The sequence below is a fragment of the Ursus americanus genome, chromosome 24 (genome assembly GCF_024610735.1).
Source record: "Ursus americanus isolate L20-20 chromosome 24, mUrsAme1.1.p, whole genome shotgun sequence".
NCBI classification, from domain to species: domain Eukaryota; kingdom Metazoa; phylum Chordata; class Mammalia; order Carnivora; family Ursidae; genus Ursus; species Ursus americanus.
In genome coordinates, this window is record NC_142150.1 from 47419988 (window position 1) to 47445895 (window position 25908).

Consider the following 25908-nt stretch of genomic DNA (forward strand, 5'->3'; position numbering starts at 1 on the left):
TAGAGCACAGGGTCCACGCAGCCCAGGGCCAGCTCTCTCCTCCCCCAGGTGGGGTCCACAAAGCAGGGGCTCAGGGTGGGAGTTTCTTCTTGGGGTCTGTCTCATCCTCAATCCTCCCTGCCCCAGTTTCTCCTCTAAGGGAATCAACACTGGACTCGGGGGGTAGGAGTCAAGGGCTGGATGCTCTGGAGGGGCCCTGGGGAGAGTGTGTCCTGGGGTCTGGAAGAGTGAAGGGGAGCAGGGAGCAGGGGATATTGGGGAGTGCTCATGTGCCCAACCCGTGGTGCTTCCCCCTAGGAGGGAGATGCCAATCTCCCTCCATCTTACAGGGGATCCCCTCCCGCAGGTGAGGGCGATGCCTTCAGGTGTGGGGAGGGGTCCCCACCTGACTGGGTCCCCAGGAATGTGTCAGAGGCCCCTGGGAACAGGGAGGGGTGTTCCTTCCAGCCTGGGGCGTGGCTGCAGAAGGGTCACAGGGAGCAGGAGGAGGAGGAAGAGGTGGGAGGCGGGAGAGAGGAAGGAGGGAGGGGTGAGTCCCAGGCGGAAGTCAGGTAGGACTCGCCGGTGGGCCTTGCTGCCGTACTCTGGTCCTGCCAGCACCACGAATGCCAGCCCCTAGCCAGACTCCGGGGCCAGGATGCAGGTGAGTCCAGCTGTGTGGGGGTCCACACCTGTAGCCAGGACACGCCCCCCCTCCAGAGGAGGATCCGTGCCTGTGGAGCCCTGCCAGCTCACTTGGAAAGTACCTGCGGGGGTTCCCTGCAGTCCTCCAGGCTGAGGTGAGGGTCGCCAGAGCCCAGACAGAGCCCCTGGGCTGGCTGGGGGTGGAGGAAGACAGACAGCAGCTTTCCTCCTGCCCAGTCAGGGATACTGCAGACCCCGGGGCCAGGTCCTTAGAGCCCGTGTGAGACCTAGATGAGGAGAGCATGTCCATCCCCAGAACTTGCTGCTCTGCCCTGCAAAGGGAAAGGGGGCTCTGGCTCCAGGATGGCTGACCTGGGGTTGGGGAGGCCGAGGGTAGCCAGCTGAGCCCTCTGCTCCGTGGAAGTCCTACCCTAGGCACAAGTTGGGGGCTGGCTGGGGGCGGATGGATTCTGATTCTGGGGGGCAGACCAGGAGGCCATGGAGCCCCAGGGAGGTGGGCAGGAAAATATCCTGGGAAGACATCCTTTTTCCCCTCTGCCAGGGAAGAGGTCATCCAGACTGGGGCCAGTGCCTGGGTGGCCCAGGGAGGAGACCCGTGCCAAGGTGGAGAGCGAAACCAGCCTCCCACTCAGCCTCCCTGGGGCCCTCCCAGGTGTGGGCCAAGCAGGTGGCCTCTTGCTCCACCTTTGCCCAGGGCCTCCTCAGCCCTTCCAGAGCCAGCTCTGGCACCTGGCTGCTCAGGCTAGCGTATGGGCACACCTCAGCCTTAGCCCTGTCAGCCCCTTCCTTCCATGCCAGTCCTGAGCTGGGGCAAAGGAGAGACTTGGGGCTGCCTGGAGGGGAAGCACCTGGTTTGGCTGAGGCAAGGAAATCAATGCTTTGAAAGGGACATATGCAAGGGCGCCTGGGGTTAGGCTCAGGTCATGATCTCAGGCTCCCTGGAGCCCGCTTCACCCTCTCTCTCTGCCGCTCCCCCTGCTTGTGGTCTCTTGCTCGCTCTCTCCTTCTCTCTCTCAAATAAATAAATAAAATCTTAAAAAAGAAGGAAAAGAAAGGGACGTATGCAGATGTAGGTGCAGACAGCAGGGAGGACTTGGCGGCCCCAGCCCCCAGCTGGGTCTGAGGGTGCACTTCCCTGCTCCAGGCCCTTCCATGGCTCCCCATGGCCCCCAGCTGACTAAGTGCCCCAGCTGCCTGAGGACCCTCCACAATCCGGCTTCTGCCAACCCCCAGCCTCATCTCCTGGCAGCTCCCTTCTAGCTCTTTATGCTTCTGCCAAGTGCAAATTCTGAGTCCTGAGTCCCTGGGAGGTCCTGAGTACCAAGTCCCTGGACACTGACTGCATGCTGCCCCTCTGGGCCTGTCCATACATATTTTCCTCTCCCAGGAATGCTGCCCCAACTTTATGGCCTCCTGCCAACCTCAGGCTGCAGGCTACCTCCCCTGTCGAGTGGGCGCATGCCTCCCCAGGCCCCTGTGTCTCCTTACACCACGCACTGCCCATGAGGGCTGCACACAGAGCAGGCTGCATCATCAATGAGGGTCTGGGGATGGATGAACAGATGGACACATGAAACCATGAACTGACAGAAGACAGATGGACAGCTAAAGAGGTGGAGGGATGGACGGGGGATGGAGGCAAGGAGGGGCAGACAGGAGGGAGGGGCAGATGGCTGGCTTCAGAAGTTGAAGAGGCAGAACCAGGTGCGGGGAGACTGGCTCAGGGCGTCTGGGCTGAGTGAGCAAGGGTGGGTTCTCTGTGTTTGTACACTTTGGTGGGGGCAGGGGGCTCCCCTTGGATGATGAAAGTGCAGGGTGCTCTTGAGGCCCAGCCAGAGGGTGTGATGAGACCTCAGGTGAGATGTGCCACGGGTAATGAGGGGAGGTCTGAATGTGTTCCTTTTGCCGCTGGGGTGATGTCACACGTGTGTGTTCCATGTAGCCCACATGGTCAGGACCTGGGTGACAGTCACGTCTGCCCAGCAGTGTCCTCAGCCCCACTGGGGACCTGGGGGCCAAACTGGGAAGGGATGGACAGGGGCAGGACTCCCCCAGCTCTGACCCTTCGTGTTCTGTGCTGTAGGGGGGCGAGCATCTCCTGGGACCTGCAGTGTCTCCATAAGTCCCCTCCTTTGGAACTAGTGGGTGAGCCCCCTGGGACTCTGGCCTGTGTTAAGCCCTGGGCTTTGGCCCCCTAGGTGAATGGCCTGCAGGGCGTGGACACTGGAAGGACTAAAGGGAGAACAACAGGGATCTCCCAGCCTGCACCCCTCATCTGTGCAGGAGCTTGCCTGGGGTCTGCGCAGGGCAGGGAGGGCTGGGATCTCCAAGGCTAACTATGTCGGGACAGCCCCTGTCCCTGCCCTGGGGGCCTGGGAGCCTGATGGGGACACACCGCTTCCTGGAGGTGGGGCCTGAGGGATGGAGACACAGGGGCCCCAGAGCCTTGCTCCGGGGAACACGGAGCAGTCTGCTTGTCTGGAGTGGGGATGACTTCATATGAGCCAGTCCCCATCTGTGAAGGCCTCTCACCCTGGAGGACAGATGGACTGATGGACAGCCTGATCCTGGAGGCTGTGGCTGTGGCCATGGCCCACAGGGGGACTTGCGTGCAGCACGTGACCTCAGGGGTGAGCCCAGAGTATATGGGAAGCAGATTCTCAGAACCTGGGCCCAGTCTGGCTGTGGGGGGGGGGGGATGGCTGGACTGGAGCTAGGTCAGGGGGGACTCTGACCTGGCTGCTCCTGTGGCTGCCTATCCATTGCCGAGGGCTGACCTGGCATTGACCAGGTGTACATGTAACGTGGCCCTGGTCTCTCTGTCCAGTGGCTGGGATCTGTGATCAGTGCCCATCAGATACCTTGGGTGGCATCACTCTCCGCTGTCCGGATCACGTGCCAGCCCTTAGAGGAGGTCCAGTCAGCCCTTCCCAAGAGGCTCTGGGAAACTGCCCCAAAGCTGTGCAGTGTCTCTGGTGGAGAAAGGGGTTGTCTGAATCAGGAGCTCACCGGGTCCAGCAGCCTCATTTCTGTGACCCAGTAAGGGCCTGTCTCCCCCTTACTGCCAGAACTTTGAGGGTCCCTCTGGGAGAGTCCCTTCTTCCCAGGCTCCATCCTGCGTGGACCCCAGTGTTCTGCCCAGTCTGGCTTCCCTGTGCCATTCCTTCACACCCTGGGGTCCCCTCTCTCACTCCTGGTTGTCCTGCCTGTTCTGCAGCCAGGCCCACACTAATGTTGGGTCTCTCCTTGCAGTGTCCGCCAGAGGAGCTCAGTTCGGGTCGGGGGCAGGTAGACAGGGAGAGCCTCCTCCGGGGTCCAAAGAGGAACACGTGAGGCCCTTCCTGCTGACGCAGGATCAATCGCACTCACCAGTTCCTCCAGCACAACACTTACCGAGCCCTGTGGTGGGCAGTCACAGAACCAGATGCCGGTGGCCCGAATGCCCCTCTTCCCATGCAGTTGAGACAGAGGACCCTCGGGCTCTCCCTGTGCCGCAAACCTGTCAACAGCAGAGTTCTCCTCTGGCCCAAGATGGGGCAGCAGTTCTAGATACGATAAGCCACACCTGAGTGCCAGGGGCTTTGGGGCACAGAGCTGCTGTCTGCAGTAGCCCAGCCTTCGTGAGACCCTGCACCCCCTGCCTCAGACCCTGACGTGCTGTGGTTGCATGTGATGCCCTTCTCCGGCTTCTGTGATTGGGACAGAGGGAGAGTGGGGCAGACCCAGGTCCCGTCCTGGGGCAGGAGCTCCTGGTGTCCGTGGGTGCGACGGGGGAGTTGGACCAGGGTTGCAGGTTTGAAGCAAATAAAAAACATACCCAGTTAGATTGAATTTTACATTAAAAATTTCCTTTTTAGTATGAGTGTGTCCCACGCAATAATTGGGACATACTTATACTGAAAAGTATCTGCTGTTTATCTCAAATTCAAATGTGACAGGGCAGCCTGCATTTCACCTGGCAGCCCTCCAGGGCAGACTGGCTGGAGCGGTCCAGTGAGGCTTTCTGAAGGGGGCAGGTCTTGAGCTCGGCGGAATGTGGGGTAGCGGGGGGGGGGGGCAACAGAGGTGAAGGCCTGGCGGTAGGCAGGTTGTCTGGAGACACAGCCATGGGCTGCCCTGAGCTCCTAAGCGTGGAGAAGGGCTGGGGTCACCCTGGGGCAGTAGGGGGTGGTGGGCTGGCAGAAGGCCATGGCAAGAGCCCAGTGCCGGGGGGTGGTCAGTGCCCGAAATTGCCAGCCCAGTAGGCATGAGGTGGGTTCCTCTGACTGACCCGCCCCCCAGGGTGTCACCCGCACCCTTATCCCTAGGACATTGCAGGATCCCTGTGCCTCCCAGGAGAGCTGCCAGCCGGAGAGCACGCTGGGGACCCTCTCCCTGGTGCCCACAGCATGCCCAGCTTCAGGATGCTTCTTGCAGCCAGGCAGAAAGAGGTGGGCAGTCTTGCCTGAGAGCACACAGTGTTGGCAACCCGGTCTCTAGGCTAGGGGATCCACTTCAGCCTGGAGCTCCCTGCTGTGACCTGCTCTGACTGTCTGCCCTTGTCCCCCACCTCCTGCACCCCCACCCCCTCAGCTGCCCAGCTGCCCCGTGACAGAGCCCGGGGCACCCTGGGTCAGCCTCGCAGCCTGCTGTCTATCTACCCGTCAAGAGTGGGTGAAGCCTGAGCACGCTTTCCCCACATGTGCAGTTTCAGCACATCTGTAAAGATGCTTGAAGAGAAAGAAGGTGGTGGGAGGCGTCCCTACACCCTCTGCCCCGCTTGCCCATCCCCTGGGGCTCAGGTCCAAACAAAGAGCCCACACAGCTGCCTGGACTTGTGTCCTTTTCCTGCGCCCAGGTCTGTGCAGGGTCCCACATGGCATTTAATGGCACGTCTCCTTGGCCCCTTCCCGTCTATGACGGTCCCTCTGTTCCTCCTTGTACTTGGCCGTCTGACTCCTGAGTCTGATGTTTTCTCAGGCTGAGACAGGACTACATGTTTTAGGGAAGGGGCCACATACTACCCCATCACACCCTATCAGCGGGGTTGGGGGGGACCCTAACAGCTAAATGCTATCACTGGGACCTCGGCCTTCATCACCTGGCGTGGGGGCCATCTGCTGGGTTCTCTTTCCCCTTCCCACACGTTCTTCATTAGTCATGAAGTCCGGAAGGGAGGGTCTGGAGGGAGGAAGAGAGAACGCGTAATAGCCATTAATGCTGCTGCGATCCTGATGCCGACAGATGGTCGGCAGAGGCTTGAGGGCTGTGTACACAGCTCGCTCCTCTTACGGCTCTGCCCCTATTTCAGCGTCCGTCCGTCCGTCTGTCCCAGACGTGCCTGCAGCGCTTACTCCTGCAGGACTCTCACTGGACTTACCATGTCACGTTGGTCCCCAGGGGCCCATGTGTGGCAGCAGCCCATCCCCCTTCCCGCCGCGTGGTCGTCCACCGTGTGGGCGGCCGGGGTCTCCATCCATCCAGGTGCTGCTGGGAACTTGGAGGGTTTGCACGATTTTTCTATGAAATAAGCTGCTGAGAGCACCCTCTTACTTGTGCTCAGGGCTGGATGGGCCGGGCTGGGTGGTCTAGGGTGTTTAATTTTGTTTCCCAAGTTTGTGCGTGACAGGGGATCTGCCGCCTTCGATGCTGTCAGGCCATTAAATGCCTGTGACCAAAGCGCAGAAGGTGATGCCTCTGGCCGCCTGACCGCAGTTCCTGCTCTTCCGTGCTCCTCTTCTGTGAAACCCCTATTTGCTGCTTGTCTTTTCTGAAGGATTTCAGAAGCTCTTTGCTTATATTTCTAAGCAGACCTTTGCTGGAGTCACCCAGTGCCTCCCCACCCATCGTCCTGCTCATTGTGGTCCTAGCACTGAGCCCCACCTGGAACTGCCCCCTCGGTGCCGGAGCACCTGGCCCAGGAGACGTTGTGCAGGAATGAGCTCTATCCTTCCGTTTACCCTCTAACCCCCAGGGTGAGGATAGCTTCCAGATCCTGGCAGGGACTGAGGGGGACAGCTTCCCTCTGATGGAGATCAACACTGGTGAGGTGAGTCCCCACCCGGGCCCCTGCCAGACTAGGTCCCACCCTTGGCCTGTGCCCTGTGCCAGCCCCAGCCCAGCCCCACACCTCCTTCCTCCAGACCGAGGCCTCGGAGCAGTGGGACTATGTCCTTGTGGCTGACCACCGCACCCAGAGAAACACCAGGCAGGCCCAGCAGCAGCAGCAGTTCCTGGAGGAGCTCAAGAGAAAAGGCTTCCATTACAAGGTGGGCTGGCTGAGGGCCTGGCTTGGTGTGGAGCACGGGGGCCAGGGCTGCTTGGGTCATGGGGGACAAGTGTGTCCTGGGGAGGGGTTTGGAGGCATGGCAGTGGCCTTGTGCCTGAAGCAGAAGGGACAGGCCAGTGGCTGTGGACAAAGGAGGAGCTTCCACAGTGGAGTGGAGGTCCCCAAGCGCCCTCCCCCCCCCCAGATGATAGAGGACCACGAGAAGGTGTTCTTTGGGATCCGGGCGGACAGCAGGGTGTTTGACCTGTACCGCACACTCCTCATGGAGCCTGAGGGTCCTGCCGCCAGAGCGCAGCCTACCAGGCCAACCCCCGTCCCAGCCACCACCAGGTGAGAGGCTGGCCAAGAACTGGGGCCAGGAGGACCACTGCCCAGCATGTTTCTGGTCCAGTCAGGCTTGCAGGCATGTTGTTAGGTCAGAGGTCCCGGGGCAGAGCTTTGTGCCTCAGTGCCCCTGTCTGTCTGTGGTATGGGACAAAGACAGTTCTCGCTTCTTGGAGTGTTCTGAAGGTTACATGTGACTATGTTCCCTAAAGGGTGGGCAGGATTTGGGACAGGCCAGGAGGACCTCCCAGCCATCCCTCCTAGCTTTGGGGTCATCTCCCCAAGACCTGGGATGTAGGTCCCGACCTCCCTTCTCTAGACCAAATGCCCCTCCGCGGACATCTGTCTCCAGCCTCCCAGGCACGCAAGCCTCTTCTCTCCAAGCACGTCCTTCTCCCCGTTGATCCTCCAGCCTTCCACGCTGCTCCACACCCCCCCACATCCCTCCTCTATCACCTGCCTCTCCTTGGCCCAGGCCCCTCTGAGCTCAGCCAGAAGGTGCTCCTGGAATATGGATGTGAGCAACAGAGGGGGTCTCTTGTGAATGCAGGAGAACTGGCTGGTCTCCAGGAGGTGCAAGGGGATGGTAGTTGAGTAGAGACACCTTGACGGGGCCTGGGAGGAGCATGCTGGGGGAGTGCCCTGGGACCTCAGAGGGGCCATGCCTTACAGGAAGATATTCTGGAGGAGCATGGCTCTACAGTCAGATGTCTGGCTGTGCCACTTCCCAGCTCTGTGGCCTTGGGCAGGTTACTCAACCTCTCTGAGCCTCCATCTCCCCATAGGCAAAATAGCTCACAGGGTATAAGGATTTGTGCACAAAAAAGCATAGGGTGTGCTCTGGATGTGTGGGGGCTCCAAGTGGGAGGTGTGATAGGTGGGGGGTCTAGGCCCAGTATCTGGGAGGGGATGGTGCGGGACTGAGCACTGGGGGGGCCTACCCCCAGGGGAGCCCCATCCTGGAGCCATGGGGCAGCTAGGTCACAGGAGGACTTAAAGGGGTGGGGGATGGGCTCCCAGATGAGTCCTAGATTCTGGGCTCTGGTCAGGCGGTCAAGGCAGGCAGGCTGGGGGCTCCACCAGGACACAGAGGAGCCTGGGACCTGGCCAGACAGAGGGTGGGGCCACCCAGGTCAGGCGGAGTCATCCTGAACCAGCTCTTGTGTTCCAGAATCCGAATTGTCAACTTTGTCCTAAACAGCAAGACGGCAGCTGGTGGTAAGGACAGGATGGGCAGGTGGCCCATGCAACGGCCCACCAGAAGGGGTGTTGACATGGGGACAGCAGGGCAGGGCTCCCCTCACCCCAACTCCCCTCTGACCCGACTCCCTGTGACCACCAGACACATTAGAGGATTTGGTGAAGAGGGGGATCTTTGAGACCAGATTCGCCCTGCACAAGGTGAGGGGTGGGCCAGTTGGGAGAGGCCCTGAGGGCGGGACCAGAGGCAGGAACCTCTCACTGTCTGTCCCTTGTGCTCAGGGGGAGGAAGACCTGAAGAAGAAATGGGCCCAGTGGAGAAACATGGTCCACACCCAGCCGATTGATGATATCAGGTGAAACTGCCCCAAACAAATCACCGGTGCCCCCGCAGACACACCCGTGCCCCCAGCAAACAGCGGTGTCTGCTCCTGGGCTGGACACACGGGTGCTGGACGCTCCTTGCCCCCGCGTGCCGCACGCCCCACGCCCCACGCGCTGGCCGGCTGGGCACCTGGGTGGGGGTGGCCCTGATGGGGCAACTGTGCCCGCAGGGACTACTTTGGCGAGAAGGTGGCCCTGTACTTCGCCTGGCTCGGCTGGTACACCTACATGCTGGTACCCGCCGCGGTGGCGGGTCTCATCATCTTCCTGAGCGGCTTCTCCCTGTTCAACGCCAGCCAGATCAGGTCGGGATGGGGGCGCGGCCGGGGCGAGCGGGGCGGGCCCGGGGGTGGGGGGTGCCGGGGGCGGGCCTCATCGTCTTCCTGCGCGCTTCTCGCTGTTCAATGCCAGCCAGATCAGGTCGGGTGGGGGAAGGGGGGCCGGGCCCGAGGCGGCGGTCCGGGGAGAGCCGCCCCCAGCCCGGTCGTTGCCCCTCGCTCAGCAAGGAGATCTGTGAGGCCCACGACATCCTTCTGTGCCCGCGCGGCGACCATAGCCGTAGGTACCAGCAGCTCTCGGACACCTGCACCTTTGCCAAGGTTTGCCACACCTTTGCTCCCTGCAGCCTGTCTTCCTGGAGGAGGGGAAGCTGAGGGTCTGCCCTGCAGAGCTGGGCTCACCCTTCCCCGCTGGGGGCATGGCGGGCAGCGAAAGGCCGCCCCCAGCCCCGTGCACCCCTCTCCCCAGCTCACGCACCTCTTCGACAACGAGGGCACCGTGCTCTTTGCTATCTTCATGGCTCTGTGGGGTGAGTCGCCGTGGGCACTTGGGGGGAGCCTGAGCTCCGGGGCCACTCCTGCCCCCTGCACCCGTGGCTCCAGGCCCAGCCCCCGCTCCCCCAGGAACACATGGTGTCGCTTCTTCGCTCTGGTCTGCAGCCACGGTGTTCCTGGAGATCTGGAAGCGGCAGCGGGCCCGCGTGGTCCTGCACTGGGACCTGTACGGGTGGGACGAGGACCAGGTGAGGCGGCTGGCGATCCAGGGGCTGTCTGCTGCACCTTGCGCGGCTCCACACCTGCGTCTGCGCGTCCCCGGCGGTGTCCCGGCGTCTGAGCTGCGTCCGGTGGCCTCCACAGGAGGAAATGGCGCTTGAGCTCATTAACTGCCCTGAGTACGAGCTCCGGCCATACCAGCACTCCTACCTGAGAAGCACCGTCATCCTCATCCTGTCTCTGCTCATGGTACTCCTGGGGCACCTGTAGTTGGGGCCGGAGCCGCGGGCTGGGGACCGCCGTACCGAGGAGCCCTGTCCTGGCCGCGCCTCCACAGATCTGCCTTATGATCGGCATCGCCCACCTCCTGGTGGTCTACCGTGTCCTGGCCGCAGCCTACTTCAACTCCGCCTTGCTCTTCCGAGAAGAGCAGGTGACCACAGCCGTGGTGGTGACCGGGGCCCTGGTCCACTATGTGGCCATCCTCATCATGACCAAGGTGGGTGGGTGGGGATGGGGGGGCAGGGGGAGGGTCTCCACTGAGGCCCAAAGTAAGCTCTCTGGTCTCCCCTCCTGCAGATCAACAAGTTTGTGGCCCTGAAGCTTTGTGACTTTGGTGAGAGGAGGGACCTCGGGGGGGGGGGGGGCGTGGAAAAGGGACAGGAGGGTTCAGGGCTGGGGTCTTGGATCCCAGACACGGAAGGGAGCCCTTCCTGCTGGCTCTACTGCCTCTCCCACCTGGCAGACAGGTGAGGGTCGCAGGTGTCCCTGAGTTGTCAGGATAGGGACAGGTCAGGGGTGGGTGAGGGACGGCCACGGCCCCACGTCTCATTCTAGAGAAACCCAGGACCTTCTCAGAGCGCGAGAGCAAGTTCACCGTCAAGTTCTTCACTCTGCAGTTCTTTGCTCACTTCTCGTCCCTGGTCTACATTGCCTTCATCCTGGGCAGGTGAGGGCGGCCCGCTCCCACTGCTTTGTCCACCATCTAGGCCCCCCTCTGAAGTGGAGGTACCTGCTTGCCTTCATTTTTAAAATAATTCATGCCCAGAACAATTGGATACCCAATATAAAAATGGGTGGCGGAAGCCCACGGTGAACCCCCAGCTCTCTACTCCCCATCCCCAGAGGTGACCCATGACCATCGCGCGGGTCTTCCCAGAGTTTTTCACACAGTCAAGTACACACGCATATACCCCTCTACGTGGTTTCGTCCTGTAAATCATTTTATCTTCTCCTTGTGCTGAAATGTACTGCGGGCATCTCCCATATATGACGGATGATGAGGCCTTATTTACAGAACCACACCAGGAGCCTTAGTTTGTGCTGACGTTTGGGTAATTTCCAGGGTTGAGCTTTATACAGCTTCAGGGAGTGTTTCGTAGAACACGCATGGACTTCCCCTCTTCTTTATTAGTGAAATTAACATTTTTTTTTGGTTCAAGCAATGTACTGAATTTTGTTCTGAAGAAAATAATTGCTCCATTTGTTCTGTGTATTTGTTTAAATTGCACAAGACACATACATATTGCCAATTTATCCCAAACTCCAGCGGAATTAAAAAAAACCCAAGTCCTCCAAGTATGTTCAAAGACATGAAGCAGTCCCTAGACCCCGGCCGTCCTTGGAGATGCCCTCCCCGTGTCCACCCCTCCCCTCGGGGCTGTGCGCACCTGCTCATTCTGGGAGCCCTTCGCTCTCTGCTGTGTAGGAGACCCCAGGTTCTTCAGGGGCTTCCTGAGAAAGGGTCCAGAGGAAATCAGATGCCCTCACCGAAGGCCTGATGTAGTGCTTGCTGGAGGTAGCCTTCTTCTGACTCTAATCTCACCAAGCTCGTCCTCTGAAATCTCTCCACGGGGTGTCTGGGTCCTTTTCATTGGAATTGCTTGAGCAATTCACCTCTCACTCCTCTGTGTCATCAACCTTATCTTGGTCCCCAATTATCTCCACCCCCACACAAGTATCCTGTCCCATTCCTTTCAAGGCATGTTCTCCCCACCACGCCCAATGGCTGGTCCTCCCTGCTCCTGCGTCTCCCCTCCCTGGTCCTGCTTGCCCCTTCCTGGATGCTGGCTTCTCCTCTCCTCCCGAGCTCTAAATGTCACAACACCCTTCTGTCTGTTCCCATGACTTCAGGTGCCATCTCAAACACCATCGAGACACACCAGTCAGGCCCACACTCCTGTCTCCAGCCCCAGACCTCTCCCGGGAGTCCAGACTCCCAGGTCCAGCTGTCTCTCATTTCCCCTCAGATGCCCTATGGGCACCCCAACCCTACCATGCCCACAAGCTCGTCCATGGTCTCCCTCCCCCACATGACAGCTCCAGCTTCCCGTCGTTCAGCCCAGAACCTGGGTCCCCAGACCCCCCGCTTCCCCTCTGGCACAATGCGCTTGTTTGCTCCCTGTCTCCACGGCGGGAGCGTGGGTGCTCAACGTTGCTGAGTTAGCGCCTGCAGCAGGCCTGGTGCGTGGAATCCTATCAGCCACGTGGAAAGAAATTCCCAGGTGCTCGCTGGGCCGGGAGCCTTGGGTCCTGCAGTTCTGAGTGATTTTCACATCTCGTGTCTTCAGTTCCCTCTGCTCCCTTCTCTGGAATTCTTTTTGTTTGGAAACTGGACTTTCTGAATTAACCATCTAGCTTTCTTTGCTTTTTCCCCTCCCATTTTTGTTCCAGATTCTGGTGTTTTTCTCAACTCTGTTTTGCAGCCTTTGATTGAATGTTTTACTTCTGGTCTTGCTCTTCATTTCAGTTCACGCCTTTGCACGGTTCCTTCACAGCCTCTTTCTCATGCTGCCAGGAGTCTGAGGATCTTGCCTCCTTTTCTTCTTCTCTTCCGGTATTGCATACATTCCCGCAGGGTCCCTTTTATGCTCTTTCTTTAATTGGTCTCTGACTTTGTGTTAGAGGCTTTCCCTCGATGTCACCTGTTCATAATCGAGAAAGGCGTGTGCCAGTGCTTTTGCTCTGGGTCACATCTCTCCCGTGAGGACTTCCACCTGGAGGCAGAAGGACACTTGTCACTGTTGGTCGGAGCTCAGCTGGGGAAGGGACAGTGCGGGGTCTCAGGATCCACTGGCCCAACCCTGCAATCCGACTCTTTGACGGTCCAACCCCCTAGAAGTGAGCCTCTGTCTTCCTGACCATTGACCACAAGCCTGACTTTTGGGTTCATGTCGTTTGTATTTTTTTATCATGTAATGACAAGCAGGTAATTTTAAACTATGTGCATAGTTTCAATGGGGGGAACTGAGACCACTCCTAACGGGCCTTGTCTAGAACCTGTCTGAGCCTCTGGATGGCTGGGCTCTCATCTGTGCAGAGGTGTGTCTGGGTGTAGGCCGAGCATTCAGTGCCCGGGCTCTGTGCCCCCACAGCGCAGTGAGGCTTTCTCTTCTTCCCTTTTCTCGTCCTTCTACTCCCCCACTCCCACTTCTGTCCTTCTGCTCCACCCCCGCCCAGTCAGAAGCAAGGTCCCACCCCCCTCCTCCAGCCTAACTGTCCTTCCTAGGATCAACGGTCACCCCGGGAACTCTGTGCGCCTGGCGGGGCTGTGGAAACTGGAGGAGGTCAGTCCATCCTGGACACATTGCCGTTCCGTCCCTCAACTCCCTCCCTCCCTCCCTCCCAGGCCTCCCCATCCCACAGCCCTGCCTCCTGCACCTGACCTCCCCCCCTTGGCCCCTGCAGTGCCATCTCAGCGGCTGCATGATGGACCTGTTCCTGCAGATGGCCATCATCATGGGTCTGAAACAGACGCTGAGCAACTGCGCGGAGTACCTGGGCCCGTGAGGACCGTCCTCCTTCCCCAGGGCCTTCCTGGTGCCCCCTCACCCCAGGGAGCCCTCGAACCCACAGGACCCCCCTCCCGCCCCGTCTCCACATCTCCCAGACCCGGTTCTGAAGGGCCCCTCCGCCCCCAGCACCCCTCCCTGTTCCACACTAGCCCTCGTCACCCCTCAGGTGGCTTTCTCACAAATGTCGCCTGATGCGGTCCAAGCTGAGCCCTGCGTCCAGGGACCCCGAGCTCCGGGACCTGCAGCGCAACTACCTGCTGAACCCAGTCAACACCTTCAGCCTCTTTGATGAGTTCATGGAGATGAGTATGTGGGGCGGTTAGGGGCACAGGCCTGACGGCAGCCAGTTTGTGGGCAGGCCCTGGGGGGCTGGTGGGGGGAGGGGGCGGGGACGCTGGCGTGTGGCAACCCCCACAGTCAACCGCACACCTTCTCCCAGTGATCCAGTACGGCTTCACCACCATCTTTGTGGCCGCCTTCCCGCTCGCCCCGCTGCTCGCGCTCTTCAGCAACCTTGTGGAGATCCGCCTGGACGCCATCAAGATGGTCAGGCTGCAGCGGCGCCTGGTGCCCCGCAAGGCCAAGGACATCGGTCAGGGCCCCGACTGGGTGGCGAGGCGCACAGGCACTCCAGCCAGGGGTGGGGCGGTGAGGGGTGCTGGGACCAGATCATGACAGTTGCCTTGAAATAATCACTCCAAGACAAGCCCCCTCACTCCACAGACAGCCCCAGCCCTTCCTCAGGCTCTGCCTAGGACGGGAGCTGGCCTTCAGGGGGTGGTGCTCGGGCAGGAAGAGGCAGGGCTGGTGCGCATCTTGCAGGATCCAGCTGAAGGAACTGTGGCCCCCTTGGGGGGCCCAGGCAGAAGAGCTGGGCTCTGAGAGCAGGGAGCTGAAGGAGGGAGGGGTCCGGCAGCTGGGGGCAGGGACTAAGAACAGGACTATGACATGGCCTCTGTCACCCAGACTCTCCTCGCTGAGATGGCCAGGGGTCAGGGAAGAACAGGGGATGGGGTGCTGGATGTGGGCAGAGGGAGAGGTAAGTATGAGTAGGAGGGAGGCCCCAGTCTTGGGCCAGGTTAAGGGGTTCTGACCCCAGAGTGGAGCAGGTTGGGGGCAGCTGAGGGGTTCAAGCAGAAGGTGGGGGTCAGGGGAGACCTGAGCCCCTCCTGGGCATCAGTGAAGCCTGCCGACGGCTGCTATGAGCAGTGGCATGGGCAGAGGTGACCAGACCCATGACCAAGCTCCCAGCCTTGGGGAGGTGGCTGGAGGTGGGGTAGGCAGTGCCAGTGGATCGAGGCTTGAGGAACCAGGTGCCTCATCCCACTGTTGTGGCCCAGGAACCTGGCTGCAGGTGCTGGAGACCATTGGCGTGCTGGCCGTCATTGCCAATGGAATGGTCATCGCCTTCACGTCGGAATTCATCCCCCGCGTGGTGTACAAGTACCACTATGGCCCGTGCCGACAGGGGGCCCGGCCTGCAGTCGAGTAAGCGGGCACTGGGGGAGCCTCAAACTGTCCAGAGACCCCTGGGAAAACTAGCCCAACCACAGCCCAGCGCTAGGGGAGCCCAGGGAAAGGGCTTGATGCTGCCAGTACTGTCTGTGGTTGTCATGAGTTTGGGCGTGGGAGTGGCCATGCCCCCCCATACCAACTTGCAGACCACAGGCGTGCTGGGAACCCAGCGGGGGATTAAGGCCCCAGAGCCGGCTGTTCTCTGAACAGCCACCACCAGAACACTCCCTCCCAAAGTCAGACCCTTGGGGCTGCTCCACAGGAGAGGGCAGAACAGTTCCCTTACCCAGCGCCTCCAGCCCTCCAAGGCACCACTGTACCTACGGACTGGGTGTCCAGGGGTCTCCCCCTGGATGGCTCCCCCAAATTCCTGGAGGGAAGGCAGACGGTGGCACCCTGAGTCTCTTCAGTCACTGCCGCCCTCCCCACCCCGTGGCCCCTCTCCCATGCAGAGAAATGAAGGAGGCGTTTTTTGTGGTATGCCCCACCCTAATAGCCCCCAGCACGCAGGGATTAGCTCCAGGAAAGCACCCGGGAGCCTGAAGGGGCCACACCCTGCAGCCCTCACCTGCCCGGGGCCTTCTCTCCCTTCCCCCAGCTGCCTCACAGGCTACATCAACCACAGTCTGTCTGTGTTCTACACCAAGGACTTCCAGGACCCCGTCCAGATAGAAGGCTCAGAGAATGTGACCGAGTGCAGGTTTGGATCCCCTGATGCCCTATGAGCACCCTCTGACCTCCTGACCCCTGACCTCAGGCACTTCCCCACCCCAGGTACCGGGACTACCGCAGTGCTCAGGACTACAGCTTATCCGAGCAGTTCTGGGTCCTCCTGGCCATCCGCCTGGTCTTCCTGATACTCTTCGAGGTGGGCCGGAACTGGGGGAGGGGCCCCAAGGCGGGGGCAGCTCTCGCTGGCCCTCCTCCCTGGCCCCCAACCCCTCTGGTCCCTGCTGGGTCTGTCTTGACCTCTCCGACCAGCCCCCTCGCGCCCTGCCCCCCAGCACGTGGCTTTGTGCATCAAGCTTATCGCTGCCTGGTTCGTGCCGGACGTTCCTCAGTCGGTGAAGAACAAGGTTCTGGAGGAGAAGTACCAGGCACTCCGGGAGAAGATGCGGTACGGGAGGCTGAGGCCGGGCTGGGGTGGGGCCAGGCCCAGGCCCGATCCCCAACAATGCCATTCCTGCCTCTAGCTCCAGCCCCAAGAGCACAGAGGTGTAGGAGACCCAGAGCCAGTCCAGAGGCACCGGTGCCCAGAAGCCGAGACTCAGAAGCACTCCCACCACCTCCCCTCCCTCCCACGCGCCTGTCGGGTCCCAGGAGGCCGGTGTGCATGTCGGGAAGTCTCAGTATATATGGGGTTTTGGAGGGCCCATGTGTGTGAGGTGTCCGTGAGCAGCACACTGTGGTCCGAGGCCTGTTCCGTCTCAGGGCTCAGACTTGGTACAGCCCTGACTTGAACTCTGACTGACCTCTGCCACCCACAGAACCGGGGTGGGGATGCCTCTCAGCAGTCACAGCACAGGAAAACCAGCCCCGTTTCCTGAGCCTCCCTCCGACTGGTGGGACCCAGATCCTGCCCCACCGCCATCCTGGCTGGTCAGGGGGCCCTGACTCCTCCACCCCTCTGGCTCCTCTCAGCCTGCAGAGCTTTCTATAATAAAATGAAACCTTTTTGTGTCGATTCTGGGCCTCTGGTGGATTGTGTCTGTCTTTAGGGCTAGACGGGAAACTGAAGCGCAGATGGGGAAAGGTCTGGAATGTGGTAACCTCCTGGTCCCCCCTCTCACATTCCCTGGGCTTCCAAGTGACGGGCGCTTCCCGCACTTGGCGTTTAGGCAGGAGTCAAGGCAGGCTTCCTGGAGGAAGAGCTGGGGAGGAGGGGAGGAACCAACAAAGGTGCCCCTGGGGAAAGTGGAAACTCTGACAAGTCCCCCAGGTCCAAAACTCTCTGGGCTGGTTGGGCCGGTTTGCCCTCTGCCCCCAGGGTGGGTGGTTGCAGCTCCGAGGTTTCATGGCGTCTGAGAGCGGGACAGTCGTAGGCGCCAGACTTGAGCGCAAAGCGGGACTCTTGGGTCCGCCCTCCGGCCCTGGCTGCTGGGCGGGGCTGCACCTGCCGCCGCCGCCGGGCTCGTCGCCGCTGCGCACCTGGCCCAGGTGAGACGTTCCGCCCCCGCGGCTGCGCGAGCTCCAGGTCTCCGCAGCAGGTGAGTGGCTCGGACCCACGGGAGTGAGTGGAGGTCGCTGGCTGCCTGGAGCCGGGACTAGGCTTGGAGCTTGGCGGCCGGGGGGCCCCCTTACCCAGAAGAGCCTCTGGGCGGCGGCGGGTGCGGTCCCGCAGGAAGTGGCTCGGAGTCGGGCCGGCTGCCCCCGTCGCCCGGAAGCCTGAGTTTGTCCGCGTCCCTGCCCCTTGGGCCTGGCGGCGGGGCGGGGGTTGGGGGGGCCGGCAAGGGCCCCTTTACCCGCTCCTCCCGACGTGGGCAGTGGCTTCCTCGTGACCTTTGCCCAGGAGAGGGAGGAGGAGCGCCGAGGCGCGCGGGGACCCTCGCCTCTGCGGGGAGCTCGGATCCCAGGCCTGAGGCCTCGCAGAGCTCCGGGGGTGTACCGAGGGCCCGGCACGGCGCTGGGCGCCGGGCGGAGCTACCGTCATGCGCGCGCCCCTGCCCTCCGTGCGCGCTCCCGCTCTCCGTCTGCGTCCCGGACCTGCTGCGCTAGGCCTGCCCGCCCCCCGCGCCGCCCCCATGCGCACCTCGACCTGTCATCCACGTCCCCCTCGTGCGCGCCCCAATCTGCCCTCCGCTCTCTGTGAGCGCCTCAGCCTCCGTGCGCGACACCCGAGTCCCCACCCTCTGCGGCCGCCCCCGAACAGCCCGCTCACCGCGCCTGGAGGGTGGGGGACTACTGAGTCTGGTCCTCCCCGCGGAAAGACAGACCGCCGGCAGTGGGATGGGGAGTGGCGGAGAACCGGGCGTTGCGGACCCGGGGGAGCAGGACGGACCCGTCGCCTGCGGGGCCACAGCCTTTCGTGCTTCCTTCTGGAGACACGTCAGGGCGCAGCAAGCGTGCGGCGCGGAGGGGGCAGCGCGTCCGCGATGAGCAGGAGACGCTAGAGACTATGGGTGCTGGGCAGCAAACCAGACGGCGGAGGGGTGGGGAACGGGGGTCGCCTCCCGCCGCGTGAGCCGAGGGAGCCAGAGCTCAAGCCGGAGCAGAAGCTCAGGAGCTGCAGCTTTCTAGGAACCGCAGGGTGTGGGGCAGGGGGGGGCAGGTGAGCTTGGGTTCCAAGGGCCGTGTGGGCTTCTTTGAGCTAACCTTGGAGAGTGGGCCTGGGGGCGAGGCTGTACTTTAGCAGCAGAAGGGAAGTGTCCTGTCGTGGCGGCTGTGAGAGGGTGACGCAGGGGGGCACACCGAGCAAAGGCAGTGTGGCCGGAGCTTTGAGGGGCAGCAAGGCTGGTTGGGGCTCTTTGCTTCCTGCCCGCGTGCTCCTGTGCAGGTCACTGACTACTGTCGGAGGTAATTTGGGCATCAGGCCCACTGACGCGCCTTCGAGGAGGGCCTGGGACCAGTGCTAATGTGCTTCCAGGAAGCTGAGGCTCAGGGGGGAAAGGAGGGGGTGAAGAGCAGGCCTGGGACAGGGTCAGATTAAGGACATAGGAAAGCCAATATTGAAGATCCTCCACTGGTGGGCCTCTGACCCTGGGCAGGTGAGAACAGGAACAGGGCCTGAAGGGGACCCTTAACTGATTTCTATGGGTAGTGATGCCAGCCACCTTGGGCCTTGAGTCCCAGGTCAGTCTGGGTGGGGAAGTCAGCGGTGACAAAAGGAGAGGCTGGCTGCCCCCCACCTGGGCTCAGAGCCCAGGAGCCTCTCTCGAGGGCCTTTCTTTGCTTCTTTATCTGGAAAAGGGGCAGGGGACTGTCCTCCCATCCCAGCCTGAAACTAAGGTCCATGGGATACCACATCCCCCTGTTAACTGCTCACCATTTGCAGACTATATGGGGGAATTGAATAGGGAGGGGGCCCAAAAGCTCTGCTCAAGGCCCCATTATTGGCAGGAATTTCCACAGGACCCTCCTTACCCCAGCAGGTCACAGGTCAGATACACATTGGGGCTGCTTCCTTGGGCCAGGGGGAGCAACCTGAAGGCCCCCACCATCCATCGTAGGCGGTGTCCGGGAAGCAGGCCACACTGCCCAGCTGGGTGTCCTTGTGTGTGTGTGTGTGTGTGTGCAACATGGCCCCAAATGGGAGTCTTCTTAGGAGCCCCCCCCCCAACATCACCCTGGGCTCCAGCCCCTCTGCAAGCTCCCCCCCACCCCCTGGGCTTGGCCTCGGGGAAGTATGATGCCTGGGTGGGCTGGGGTGGGCCCCAGAGGAAGGAGCCGCTTGACTCAGAGTTACAGGAAGAAGCAATGCAGGCGGGGCAGGCGGGGCGAGAACCGACAACTGCCCGCCTGCCTGGGATGGGGGTGGCTGCCTGGGTGGGGTTTAGGTCTAGGAGAGGATGTGACTGCAAAGCCAGGAAGCTACAGGGAAAGTTCTGATTAACACACACACACAAACAAAAGACAGGTCCTCACTGTGCTTGGTGATGTGTCCGGGTGCTGTGGTGCCGCGGACCGGGCTGGGGGTCCAGCTGAGCAGAGAGTTTGCTCCCAAGCACACGTCAGTGACCTCAATGAGCCACATTCCCCCCCAGGAGGAAAGAGCCGGAACCAGGTGACTTTGCGTACTCCCACGACAGCCCTGCCGCTCTGCGTGAGCCTGTGTCCTCATCCTTGGACACCATTCCAACCTGAGGCTGGTCCTCCGAGTCAGGCCTGGCTGAGGGGAGGCCTGCAGCATGTGTGGGCACGGTACGTGTGTGCCCGTAAGAGCAGGGGGTGTGGGGCAGCAAGGGTAGGCGCGAGGAACAGTGTGTGTGGTGTGGGGTTTGCACAGATGCTCCTGGCTACGCGCCCTCCGGGAGCTGTTGCAAGTCTGTACGTGCTGTGTGTGTGTGGCCAGAGTGCTGGGGGTGTGGGGAGTGTGAGTTTAGTGCAGGTGTGTGTGGGGAGAGGGCTGTGAGTGCATGGGGTGTGCAGAACAGACGGCACAGGGGAGGCTGTGCAGGGGGAGGGCACCTGTCTCTGGATGTGTAGTTTGGCCTTAACTTCTAGGAAGGTTCAGGCTGCCTTTCCAGGGGTGAAAGCTCTCTGAGCTTAAAACCGTGGGAGGGCCCCTGCAGGAGTTTCCTTGGGGTCCACTGAGCTGGGGACATGTCCTTCTGGGCAGCCTGGGGTAGTGGATGTGAGCTGCCCAGTCTTCCACAGCCTCCCAGCGGACTGGTTCTCCTGCTTCAAGGACCTTCAAGATTGCCCTCCACCAGAGGGCTTCTGGAAGGAAACTCCTCACCAGTTCCCTGCCTGATGCGCCACCAATTCCCGAGGAAATCCCATCCCAGCCAAACCCAGGGCTTCTGTGGCCATGGTCCACAGTGGCATCACCACGCAGCAGGAATGGTGGGGAGGCTGAGACTTGTCCCTGCAAGGCCTCAGGGGCACGAAGGGTGGGGAGGATGGCCTGGGGCAGGAGTGGAGTCAGTGCTCAATGAGTACCCGCTGGGTCACTTGGGTGAACCTGGGTGCCAGGGAGGAGGTGGCCCCAAGACTCTGGCTGTCAAGGAGGCCCTCAGTGAAGGCTCCGATGCTGGGGGTTTTGGCCCCTCCTTTCAGCCTAGGTCACTGTAGAGCTTTTTGTGTCCGGAGGCATGTGTGGCTGCTGCCAGTCTGAGCTGGGAGTGGTCCCAGCCCCTGCTCAGGAGAGAAGACTCACCTATGGGTGGAGTGGGGGCTTCCCATGAGACCTAGACAATGTGGACCAAAGTCGTTGGTTTTGGAAATGACAAATGGGTGGGGGAATGCTGGTGGGGACCCAGAAGGAGGTGGGACCCATGAGGTGTGTTGGAGCAGACTCAGTCCAGCCAGGCCCCCATTGCCCCCTTCTGCCGCCATGACTGCGGCCTGGCTCAGCCTCGAGTGCTGCTGTGTCCATCCATGCACGTGCACACGTGCCATGTGCAGAACAGAACCCTACGGTGGGAGTGTGGTCCAGAGTCCGGCAGCCCATACTTCCCACGTGGAGACGGGCAAGTTTCACATGTCCACCCCCAGGACCTGGGTGAGCGCGAACTGCCCCGCATCCCTCCTTGTATGTGGCATCCCTATCCCAGGGGACAGTGGAAACAGCCACCTCCCAGCCTCATGAGGGATGCCGGACGTGTGCATCCATGGTCCCTCCCTGGGCCATCACGGTGACCCTGGGACAGGTGAAGTTCAGTCTGAGGGCCCCTCCCAGCCACCTGGGCCATGCCCACTCCAGCCACATGTAATGTGCCCCAAATGACACGACACTGTGCTGGCATCCCCCGCATCCAAGAGCAGCTGGTGCAGTTACATGTTAACTCATCCTGTTCTTGTTTAACTTTCTCCTTTGGGATGGCAGCAGCCTCTGACCCGTCCTGGTGCCCTGACTGACCGGCCACAAAGACAGAGAGTGAGTCTTGCCCACCCCTTGGGGGACCAGTCTGCTCAGCCAAGGAGCCCCGTGGAACCGGGGGGTAGCACCAGTGCCCAGCCTGCCTCGAGGAGGCCCCGGCCAGACCATGGCAGGTAGACGGGTCAGAGAGGGACAGGCACGGGCCCCACTCCCACCTCCTGTGCCTCAGGCCGGCCGCACGCTGTGATGTTGTCTGGGCTCTCAGCTTGGCCTCTAGCCAGGGGTACAAAGGGTGATGCTTGCTCCTCCCACATAGCCCAAGGTCCTGACCCCACGATTAGGACAGGCCCAGAGCCTTCTCCTGCCCAAAGCCTCCAGACCACGCCGTGGGGGTCAGCAAAGCTCAGAGACACTGGGAGTGGGAGCTGGTGGAGGGGCCCCCAGGGGTAGGGTGGGTAGATGTGCGCTACTGAGAGACCACCCCATCAAGATGATGGTGGTCTCCTCTCAGGTCCCACTAGGACTCTTCACCCTGATTTGAAAATCAGAGAATTTAGGTCTCAGGGAGCTGGGAAAGCTTGCCCATGACCAGGAGTTAGAGGGTCCTGGAATCCCATGTTCCCATCCCAGATGGAAGGTGCTGGCATGCTCAGCACCAGTGCTCACACTTGCTGCAGCTCCCCTAGCAGCGGTGGCGGGGTGAGGGGTGTAGTGCCTGGCTGCGCACCTGGGGTGGGCATTGCAGCCGTGGGCAAGAGGTGTACACAGCAAAATGTGGGAGCGGGGCTCATGTCCTGGGTGGGTGGGCAGCCAGATGCGCCCCCACTGGGCCAGGGTGGGTCAGCTCAGCTGTGCCTCTGGCCACTCCTTCCAGCGTCCTCTCTGAGGACAGAGCAGCGACATCAAGGTCAGGCAGAACACCCAAGACTCAGCTGCTACTGGGGGAAGACATGCCAAGTGCCAAGCCCTGTCCCCTGTGGGACTTGTGCTGGGACATGGTGTGGCCATCAAGCAACGCAGGCCACTAACCATCTTGTTTTTTTTCCTGGCTCACAGACCATCTGTGGTTGGTGGGACCCCAGCATCCCAGGCATGGCTAACCACTGGGTCCTCTCTCTGTAGGTATCTGTGACAGGGCCCCTGACTTCCTCTCCCCAACTGGAAACCAGGCCCTGGGGCCCACCCTGGGCAGTGTAGTGGCTCTGAACTGCACAGCCTGGGTGGTCTCTGGGCCCCACTGTCCCCTGCCCTCAGTCCAGTGGCTGAAAGACAGGCTGCCGCTGGGCGATGGGAGCCACTATGACCTCCATGAAGACTCCTGGTAAGAGACGGAAGTGTCCAGGGTCAGGTGACTACCCTGGTTGTACCCATGGCCACCCATACCCTGGTCTATAACCACCTGGACATGGGCAGAATGCCACTCTTGACACAGACTGAGGGTTAGTGACTGCAGGGACGGAGGGCTGCTGCGGACATGTACCTTGTAGATGGCCCAGGGCCATGGGTGCCAGCACAATCCTAGGGTCTGAATTAGGCATTGAGCCCCCAAACCCAGACCCAGGATCAGAGTGACTATCCCCAAACAGATCCACACCCCCACCAGGTTCTGGCCACTTCTCTTAGCTAGTGGGGCAAGGACCGCTCAGCAAGCCCACATCTGCAGCCCTTGTGGTTCAGTCTGACAGGTGGGGCCCAGGGACATCCACGGATGCTCTAGGCCCCAGGTGAGAGGCCGGGCCCGATCTCCCCAGGGTCAAGGACAACCTATCGGAGGTGCTTGTGTCCAGTGTTCTGGGGGTCAACCTGACCCGCGCTGAGGACTATGGGGTCTTTACCTGCTCCATCCGCAATGTCAGCTCCTCCTCCGTCACTCTCTGGAGAGCTGGTGAGTGGGGTACACTGGGCAGAAGGTAGAAGGGAAGCCTAGGGGCCCGGCTCGGAGAACCCTGGGTGGGGGTGGCAGTGGCTCAGGCTGTAGCTCTCTCCCCAGGCCCAGCAGGCCACGTGGCCGCGGTGCTGGCCTCACTCCTGGTCCTGCTGGCCCTGCTCCTGGCGGCCCTGCTCTATGTGAAGTGTCGACTCAATGTGCTGCTCTGGTACCAAGACGCCTACGGGGAGGTGGAGATGAACGGTGCGTGGGGCCAGGATGGACAAGGAGGACGAATCAGCGATGGGGCCTCCCTGAGCTCAGTTCTGGGTGGGCGGGTTTTCCCGGACAAGTGGGGTGGGGGTGGGGGGGTGGATGTCTGCAGCGGGGAGGCGTCACACAGTCCAGGAAAGAGGGCAGGGGGCGAGGTGGGCAGAAGCGGGGCAGGCGACCCAAATCCAGCCATGGAGAGGGTCTAGGCGCGGCCTGGGGCGGGGTTGCGGGCGTGTGTGCGGGATCTGCGGAGTCGGGATGTGGCTGACGGGCCTGGTTCCCGCAAGCGCGTGGGGAGAGATTAGAAGACCCGGGGTGGGGGGGTAGGGCGGCGGCCGAGGGGCGGTGGGCCCGGGCCTAGAAGGCGGAGCGCTGACCCGCCGCCGTCCGCAGACGGGAAGCTCTACGACGCCTACGTCTCCTACAGCGACAGCCCCGAGGACCGGAAGTTCGTGAACTTCATCCTGAAGCCACAGCTAGAGAGGCGTCGAGGCTACAAGCTGTGCCTGGACGACCGCGATCTCCTGCCGCGCGCGGGTACCGCGGGCCCCGCCCCCGGCCCCGCCCCGTCTCGCTCCGGGTCCCGCCCCGTTCTGGGCCCGAGCCCCGCCCTCCCCCGCCCGGGGCCCCGCCCCCGTCCCGAGACCGGGCCCCGCCCTCCCACGGCCCCGCCCCGTTCTGGCCCCGCCCCCGCCCCTCCTCGGCCCCGCCGACGCCCGGTTCCCGCAGAGCCCTCGGCGGACCTCCTGGTGAATCTGAGCCGCTGCCGGCGCCTCATCGTGGTGCTGTCGGACGCCTTCCTGGGCCGGGCCTGGTGCAGCCACAGCTTCCGGTGGGTCCCGCGCGGGGTTGGGTGGGCCCCCAGGGGCGTCCGCCCTAACGGTCCCGCCCCCGCAGGGAGGGCCTGTGCCGGCTGCTGGAGCTCACGCGCAGACCCATCTTCATCACCTTCGAGGGGCAGAGGCGCGACCCCGTGCACCCCGCGCTCCGCCTGCTGCGCCAGCACCGCCACCTGGTGACCCTGCTGCTCTGGAGGCCCGGCTCCGTGGTGCGGAGAGGGGAGTGGGGAGGGGCCCGGAAATAGGGCTGGGTGGTACCGGGCTGCAGAGAGGGGCTCTTCCGTGGGCATCTGTATGGTACGGGGTTTGTGCATGGGACCCCGTGGGTGAGGGCTCTGTGGCCTGCTGCCCAGAAGAGGGGCTTCCTTTGAGATCCCTGGAGCCAGGTGAAAGCCAGGTGTGCTCTTTGGAGCCAAGGTGACTAGGCTGACTAGGCTGACGCCCCGTCCTGGCCCCCAGGCACCTTCTTCAGATTTTTGGAAAGAGCTGCAGCTGGCCCTGCCACGGAAGGTGCAGTACCGAGCAATGGAGGGCGACCCCCAGACCCGGCTGCAGGATGACAAAGACCCCATGCTTGTTGTACAAGGCCACGTCCGGGAGGGTAGGACCCTGAACCTGGAGCTGGACCCTGACCCCGAGGGGGACCTGGGTATGCTCACCTGGCCCCACCCCTGACCCTGAGAACCTTGGCCTGGGCTGGAGCAGTGTGTGTGTGGGGGGGTGTCCACAGGGATGAGGAGCCCAGAAAGGGGTCCGGGTGGATAGGACTCCTCCCTGCAGGCCATAGATTGCCTTGACCCCCCAGCACACCCTCATTGCCTCTTTCCTGGGGGCACTTGGGCCCAAGGCCTGCCTGGGAACCTCCAGGACCTCAGATGCCACCATGCAGGAGGGTGAGCAGGGAGTGACCCCCAGCAGAAGTCAGCCCGTGGGCAGCCCAGCTTTAGGCCTGGTGGTACCCTCTTCCCAGGTGTCCGAGGGCCAATCTTTGGGGAGCCATTAGCTCCACCACATGCAAGCGGGGTGTCACTTGGAGAGGGCCGGGGCAGTGAGGTGGATGTCTCAGACCTCGGCTCCCGCAACTACAGCGCCCGCACGGACTTCTACTGCCTGGTGTCCGAGGATGACGTGTAGCCCCCACCCACCAGAACAGCAGGATCTTCAAGGATAGCTGGGTGCAGGGTGGGGTGGGGTCTTTCTCCTCTTAGCAGGACTACCAGCCCTGAGACCCTCAGAGAAGGGGAGTTGCTCCAATGTGCCTCCTTGTACCAGAAAATAAAGTCCTTTTAGATCCTGCCTGGGCCTCAACCTCTCAGCCTCCTCACTTCC

General features: G+C 61.8%; 2 protein-coding genes and 1 long non-coding RNA gene across 20 annotated transcripts; 2 read left to right on the forward strand and 1 right to left on the reverse strand.

The window, feature by feature from the left end:
* The first annotated feature begins 539 nt into the window (after window positions 1-539).
* Window positions 540-16807, forward strand: ANO9 (anoctamin 9). 10 transcript variants are annotated; one of them, XM_087855199.1, is made up of 24 exons: window positions 540-643; window positions 6599-6673; window positions 6768-6893; window positions 7098-7243; window positions 8409-8455; window positions 8580-8638; window positions 8720-8793; window positions 8992-9126; window positions 9324-9420; window positions 9569-9629; window positions 9760-9842; window positions 9958-10062; window positions 10151-10312; window positions 10393-10429; window positions 10651-10762; window positions 13322-13379; window positions 13501-13598; window positions 13774-13913; window positions 14047-14199; window positions 14948-15095; window positions 15721-15822; window positions 15897-15990; window positions 16127-16239; window positions 16316-16430. In XM_087855199.1, exons 1-24 carry the CDS (start codon window positions 638-640, stop codon window positions 16341-16343), a joined length of 2259 nt encoding a protein of 752 aa, XP_087711325.1. In that variant the 5' UTR covers window positions 540-637; the 3' UTR covers window positions 16344-16430. The 10 variants fall into 10 exon arrangements, with proteins under 10 accessions (XP_087711325.1, XP_087711322.1, XP_087711323.1 ...); XM_087855196.1 differs by having other exon boundaries at window positions 6747-6893; window positions 15897-16239; window positions 16316-16807; XM_087855197.1 differs by having other exon boundaries at window positions 15897-16239; window positions 16316-16807.
* LOC123775471 (uncharacterized) lies at window positions 11204-18179 on the reverse strand. The gene is made up of 2 exons (XR_006775081.2): window positions 18001-18179; window positions 11204-12809 (listed from the first exon to the last, which is right to left on the reverse strand). It is a non-coding gene; the product is annotated as an uncharacterized LOC123775471 (long non-coding RNA).
* On the forward strand, window positions 17120-25875 carry SIGIRR (single Ig and TIR domain containing). Of its 9 annotated transcripts, none has more exons than XM_045770678.2 (10): window positions 17120-17329; window positions 19823-19979; window positions 21607-22718; window positions 23352-23485; window positions 23591-23731; window positions 24134-24277; window positions 24470-24572; window positions 24638-24788; window positions 25039-25228; window positions 25550-25875. In XM_045770678.2, the coding sequence occupies exons 3-10, from the start codon at window positions 22216-22218 to the stop codon at window positions 25711-25713; spliced, it is 1530 nt and encodes a 509-aa protein (XP_045626634.1). In that variant the 5' UTR covers window positions 17120-17329; window positions 19823-19979; window positions 21607-22215; the 3' UTR covers window positions 25714-25875. The 9 variants fall into 9 exon arrangements, with proteins under 9 accessions (XP_045626634.1, XP_045626637.1, XP_087711328.1 ...); XM_045770681.2 differs by having other exon boundaries at window positions 17120-17279; XM_087855202.1 differs by lacking the exon at window positions 17120-17329 and having other exon boundaries at window positions 18242-19979; window positions 21607-21773; window positions 22657-22718.
* The last annotated feature ends 33 nt before the right edge of the window (window positions 25876-25908 follow it).